At 38.1% G+C, this 6,744-nt stretch overlaps 1 protein-coding gene across 2 annotated transcripts; it reads right to left on the bottom strand.

Annotated features, from left to right (window-relative positions):
* Positions 1–1,227: 1,227 nt before the first annotated feature.
* On the bottom strand, positions 1,228–6,193 carry mtrf1l (mitochondrial translational release factor 1-like). Of its 2 annotated transcripts, XM_073482010.1 has the most exons (9): positions 6,002–6,193; positions 5,144–5,366; positions 4,825–4,904; positions 4,615–4,719; positions 4,153–4,231; positions 3,278–3,441; positions 2,735–2,852; positions 2,011–2,147; positions 1,228–1,715 (listed from the first exon to the last, which is right to left on the bottom strand). In XM_073482010.1, exons 2-9 carry the CDS (start codon positions 5,355–5,357, stop codon positions 1,503–1,505), a joined length of 1,110 nt encoding a protein of 369 aa, XP_073338111.1. In that variant the 5' UTR covers positions 5,358–5,366; positions 6,002–6,193; the 3' UTR covers positions 1,228–1,502. The 2 variants fall into 2 exon arrangements, with proteins under 2 accessions (XP_073338111.1, XP_073338110.1); XM_073482009.1 differs by having other exon boundaries at positions 5,144–6,193.
* Positions 6,194–6,744: the final 551 nt, after the last annotated feature.

Below are 6,744 nucleotides of genomic sequence, written 5' to 3'. Positions count from 1 at the left end.
TGATTCCACGCTCGATTAATCAACCTTGGTGCTCTGTGCATCATGGGTAATGTAGGTTTATCAATTAAGTGCGCCGAATAAACAGCGTCCAGCACCATGAACTGAACCAAAACGAAGAAACTACACTATGTGGCCAAAAGTATGTGGACACACTTCAGTTAGAATTCAGTCTGAGACTGTTTTAAGGGTTTGGACGAGTTCCTGTAGTTGAAATGATTAGTCTATTAATTGATTACTTGTTCAAAAAAGCAACTATTGTAATAATTGAATAATCAATTGACTCATTTTTAAGCATATTTACCAACAACAACAAAAAATATATATATATATACACATATATATATATACACACACATATATATATATATATATATATACATATCACTGGTTCCAGCTTCTTATATGTGAATATTTGCTGAATATAATTGTTTTCAGGAAACAGGAAACTGAATATCTTTGAGTTGTGGGCTTTTGTTTTGACATACAAACTATCTGATTGGGCAACAACTAACGATTATTTTCATGATTAATTTTCTGCCGATTATTTTCACTATAAAATGTATAAAAACATTTTTTAAAACAAATAAATAAATAAAAAATGCTCATCAACAATTTCATAGAGCCCAAAGTGACATCTTCAAATTGCTTCTTTTGACCAACTAACAGTACAAATCCCAAAGACTCTTCATTTACTCTCATTAATGACAAAAAGCAGCAAATCCTTACATTTCAACTCTTACTGTTTCAACTGTTTCCAATCCCGGCATTTAAATCCACTTAACTAAGGTGTAAATAGGTGGCTCAAGTAATCAAAATGCCCCTGCAAACAAAATCAGCATTGGTGTAGACTTGACTGGCTCAGTGGCCAGAAGAGAGCCCTGACCTCAACCATATCCAGCACCTCTGGGATGAAATGTAAGCGAGCTGCGATCCAGGCCTTATCAGCCAACATCAGTGCCTGACCTCACTACTACCCTTGTGGCTGAATGGGAGCAAATTCATGCAGCCAGGTTCCAAAATCTTTCCTTCTCAGAGGAGTGGAGGCTATTACAGCCGCAGATCGATGCCCAGCGTTTTTGAATGAGAAGTTTAACAATCACATGAGTGTAATGTTTTAGTGTCCACATACTTCTGGCCACAGATTTGTACCTGAGTTTGCAGCTCTTCAAGGTAAGGCAGCACACATGCACCACTCATTTTAAATGAATAAATCATTAACAAAACACATTGTTTCTGACTGAATACCTGTAAAAAGTGGAGTCATTTTATTAGCCACTTGTCACTCTTGGCCATGCATATGGAAGGTAAAATATCTGTTTTTTGTTTGTTTGTTTTTTGACAGACAGAAGCATTAAGACTGGGTCACCCTTACAATCCATCATTATCCTTTTCCTCAGTTTTTCTTGCAGAGTAGGAATGACCAATATTACAGGATACATTAGTTCTTTGCTCGGACACGTAGCAACAAGTTTCCATTCATTCATGAGCCTTGTTCCTCAGACTCATGAGCTGTCCTGGTTTACTTCTTCTAGCAGTTCCATGAGCGTCTCCTGGTTGGAGAACTCCTGTAGAGACGAGTTCATCTCCTCCAGCAGATCCTCTCCCAGCAGGAAGCTCTTGATGTCGTGCACGGTCAAGCCGATCCGGTGGTCTGTTATACGGTCCTGGGCGAAGTTATAGGTTCGAATCTTCTCTGATCTGCCTTTGGTACCAATCTGACGGAGGAGAAAGAAGAGATGGAAAATGAAAGATTAGTATTTTTTTTTATCCAGGGGTTGTAAAAAAAGTTCCCTTACCTTCTTAACTTCCATATTATATTTTACATTTTACCTTTATTTTGCATGCTTTTGGTTTTGCTGTCTTTATTTGGCATTGAAATTCAGTGTCTTCAAGATCTTTCAAATATAAACGCTACAAATATTTTGGAACTAAACCACTTGTCACACCTGTATTTGATATAATATTTGATTGCCTCCACCTGTAGGTTACATTACAATGCATATATCTCACCTGTACTTTACGCTGGTTGTAGCGTTTGCTGGTCGCCTCCTCCAGCTTCATGCTGTACAGTTTTGCTCTCAGAGCCTTCATGGCTTTCTCCCTGTTCTTCAGCTGCGACCGTTCCTGCTGGCACTCTGCAACCACACCTGACAAACACACACACAGGTATTAATGTACTCTTTTCATGAGGCCATCCCATTTAACATGTATTCATTTGACTCATCAGTCTAAAGTGCAAGACAGACCCATGTAGGCAGACAGCACTAAAAAGCCTCTTAATCTAACTTTGATAGTTACACTTAACTGTTACAAAAAACTACTTACAGCAACATAAACAGAGCCTCATGTTGTGAAGAAACAACAGTCTTATCACTCATTAGACAATGCCGATGGAATCTGTTGTTTGCTGAAAGTGAATTGACTCATATATAAGCAACATCAAGCAAGGAGTCCAGTTTACACATTGCTTCTGGTGGTACGGATAGATTTTACATAAATATGGAAAAACTTCCTGTATCCATTTCCTTCGTAAATTTGCTCCTACTTTGGCTGGTTAGGGTGATACTGGTTCATACAACAGGTTGTATTAATAAGAATAACTGTTATTGTGATGAGTTAAGTCCTTTGGTCTTTGTTATGTTATATGGCACTTTTTCACAGTCACACACATGCACATGTATTAACAGCAGTGTCAGTGAATAGAACTGTAACTTTTTTGTCAAGCTTTATTTACCTGTTGGCAGGTGGACTATTCTGACTGCGCTGTCTGTGGTGTTGACATGTTGACCTCCAGCTCCACTCGCTCTCTTAGTTTCTATCCTCAGGTCCTTTGGGTTAATCGTGAAAGAAATCTGACAAGACACAACAATGCTCAGAATTTGCTTACATCTAAATTAACATCTGATGAGCAAAAGAACAATCCTACTCCTAAATGACCTCCCCGCATTACTAAAATTAGTGTTAAAAAAACAATAATAAACAGAGAAACAGGCCCTGAAATTTAAAAAAAAAAAAGATGAGGTCAAACTTTAGAATCATGTCAAAATGAAAGACTTTTCTTTCATATTTTTGCAGTTTGTTTCCATATTTTCAAAATACATGCGGATTAAGCAATAAATCCCCAAAATACAAAAATGTTCTTTTAAAACAGTTTTAAAACAGTTGAAACAGTTTCAAACAGTTCTTTTAAAACCAAGAAGGAAAAGAGTTACATAACATACATTAATTAGACTATAACCCAGTGATTGTGTAATCCATCTGCCACGTAAAGTTATACCTCTGTGGGTTGGGGCAGAATAGCCACAGTCATGGTGCTGGTGTGCATTCTGCCCTGTTTTTCAGTCTTGGGAACCCTCTGAACTCGATGGACTCCGGCCTCAAACTTCATCCTCTTGTAGCTCTGAGGGCCACTGACGCTTGCCGACGCGTGACGTAGTCCACCTGGTTGTTGGTACAAAATAACAACCAATGAAAGAATATTATAGCCAAATGGTGGCAGTGTAGTGCTGTTATTTTAAATGTTTATCTGAAAGTGAGGGGCCTTAATATATTTATTTACGTGTTGGTAGAAATGTTTACATTTCCTTAAAAAAGTGCTAAATGTGCCACTTCTTCTGCTGACATTATATGCAGTAAGACCACAGTAGATGGGCTCCCCCTAGTGTTTAGTGTCACTCACTGCAATAGCGGGTGAAAAGACAGGAGGGGTTTGCATTTTTTGGTTGACATACACAGCTCTGTCTAACTATTATCACATCCCTACTTATAGTCACTCGCTGACACGCCAAAATGTGTGTTTGTTACTCATCACTCACCATCGTTCTTAAGTTGAAACACCAGATGACATTTAATTCACTCTGTGATGTTTCTGATGTGTACATGACCAGGTAATCCAGAGGAAAAGCAAATAAGCCAGTTAAGCCTTTAATTAGACTATAACATGATAGCTGCATAAACAGTATTGCATTATTTTGTCTGAAGTAAGAAAAGCCACAAATTGAGCCAGTTCCAGTTTTATTTGGCCAGGTTTCATGATGACGCCACCCCGATACAAAGGAGGTGAAAAATGAAATGTGTTGGGGGAAAATTGTCTGTTATGCTGCTGTTTGAGACCCTTAAATCTGGCTGTAACATGTGTCTGTGTCCACCAACCTATGTCGCTGGTCATGTGCTCCAGGATGTCGAAGGACCAGCCGTGGTGCTGAGCATAGCCCTGGTACATGTCAAACATCTTCAGTAGAGAGGAGACATTACAAGTGTGTATTTGTTAATACACAGAAAATGTTTTAGGGTTTTTGTTTTGTTTCATTTATTCACATTGCCACTTAATTCCTTCTTTATTATTCCAAGGATCCTTCGGATGTAAAATTTGAGGGCATATATGTAAGTAAGTGCACTCCCGAGACTTATAAATATTCCTTTCTGGTTTTCTGTTATTTACAGTGTACATGGATCCTGAATTTGTATTTGTGTCTACCTTATAATAAGCTGTATTTATAGTTATCTTTCTAAATAAATATGCTGTTAATTCCTTGTTCAGGTTTTATTTTAAAGTCCACAATCTCAACAAGAACAGTTTAAAATAATAAACCATGTACGTAAATACTTCCAGACCTCATTAGTGAACAGCATGGCCTCCTGACCCCCGACACCAGCTGTAACCTCCAGGACGAGGTCGCTCATATCTGCCTCCTCCTCAGGGATCAACAGATCCAGGATCTGATGGGCGAAGCAGGTTTATTTCAATAAAGATAAACAAGACAGATGTGATGTGTGAAGAACAGTACACTAAGCAAAGGACCAAAAAATGTGTCACAGTTTTACCTTTTGACTAAGATCTTGGATATCTTGCAAACAGCCTTCTCTTTCCAGCTCTGCCAGTTCTCGCAGGGCTGAGTCTTCATCTATGAGGAAACACAAAAGACATACAGTGAACTAGGGTTATTCGATGACGATTTACACATTGAGAATGTATTTAGATTTTCTTTTAGATTTTCTTCATGCATGCCTCCAATCTAGCTTTGAAACAGAGCCTTGAATTAGGCACACATGTACACACTTTTAACTTCAGTATCCTTGGATGAAGTAATCGATTAAAAAAATGAAATTGATAAAAACTGTGGCAGCAGCAGAGAAGACTAACCTTTCATGAGCATCTCAGTCTCTGTGACCTCTTTTTGTTTGGCCTCCAGCTCTCTGATGCTCTGGATGAGAGGAGCCAGCTGGGACACTTTGGTCCTCTTGGCCCTCAGTTTGTCTTCACCGAACTGCTCCTCCGTCTCACTGCTGTTGACCGCTCTCAAACATTCACTGTACTCCGCCTCCATCTTCTTCAGGTATCCCTGCAGAGACCTCATGGCAAAAAGCTCCTCCACCGACAGTAATTTGGCCACCATCAATGGTGTAGCAGTGTGAAAATTTCTTGTTCTGCTACAGTGATTATTAATGTGTAATCTAAGAGTTTGACTGATTGCATTTGGTGGTTTCTGGAAAACACTAAATATACGCTGCTTTCCTCTCGGAATAAGGTTTAGGGCTCTTCTGTAAGCCATTTTATAAGCAGACGTCGTTGGGGGATTCACTGTGTGGCAAAAATAACAGATCCCGATATGACTTGCCTTTGGAACATGTTCCTCCCTAGTCCGGAAGAAACATGCGGCCAAATTGCATTCAAAAATGTTAGACTTGTATAAGTTTTTATTTCTAATAAAGATGTGAGTGCCTAGGGTCGCTATATTAAGAGGTATTATGTATCCAACCAAGTCATTCTTGAAATCGGTGTGCGTGTAATACGACAAGCAGCGCTATATTTTGTTGAAGTTTAAAATAGTGATATTTCAGGGGATTTATGCGGAAGACGACAACCACAGCCCTACCTGTACATTTATTTATTTTTTTAAATGGTGGCACAAATTAACTGCTACCTTGTGTTGTTGCGATTGAGGTTTGGATTTCACCCTACATAACAAAATGAGAGCATTTAAGAAAGTAAACAACTCACTTTATGTAGTCTTGAAATCTAATAACAAACGTTCAGATGTTTCCGTTAGGGTTTTCCGGTTATCTTAAATATCGGTGTGGCTCTTACGAAACAGGTTTAATTTATAAATTGTCGGAAAACTGTCTAGTTACATGTTGTTACTGCTTTTTCGAAAAATATTGTTCCTTTACCACCTTGCTGTAGGGCGCAGACATGTTGAATATGGCACGCATGCGCAGTGAGTAAGACATCTTCTTCTACGGACAAAATTACAGCCGTCTCCCAGACATGAGTTTTCCACTTTGCAGCAAACTAAAATCTGGGACTGTGGATATACGGTTACATGAAAAAGACTAATTTAAAAAAAGATGAGACTATAAATTGTATAATTAGAATTATAATATAATTAATTATATATATATAAATTAGATAGTTAATTAGATATTTATTTGAATGTATTTATAGAGCATCATTTACCTGCCTTTTTCACGTCTGGATGTGTAGGCCTATGTGTGCCATGTATGAATCCCTCAAACTCAAATATCTGTGTGGAAATTGTAGATCACACCTCAACAATATGTTTCATTCATAATATGTAGGCTACTACCTGTCACAAGTTTGTTGTGGTAATTTCTGTAAAAATAAATAATAAATAAATATTAAGAATATGCACCATCTACGACAAATAGAATAAACTTTTTACAACTTGGGAATGACACAGGACTTAAGGCCCTTTGCATTTGAGTTGATATTTTGTTTCACTG

Source organism: Pagrus major, chromosome 15 (genome assembly GCF_040436345.1).
Source record: "Pagrus major chromosome 15, Pma_NU_1.0".
NCBI classification, from domain to species: domain Eukaryota; kingdom Metazoa; phylum Chordata; class Actinopteri; order Spariformes; family Sparidae; genus Pagrus; species Pagrus major.
Note: the sequence above shows the minus strand (reverse complement) of the source record. Positions and strands in the feature narration are given on the sequence as shown.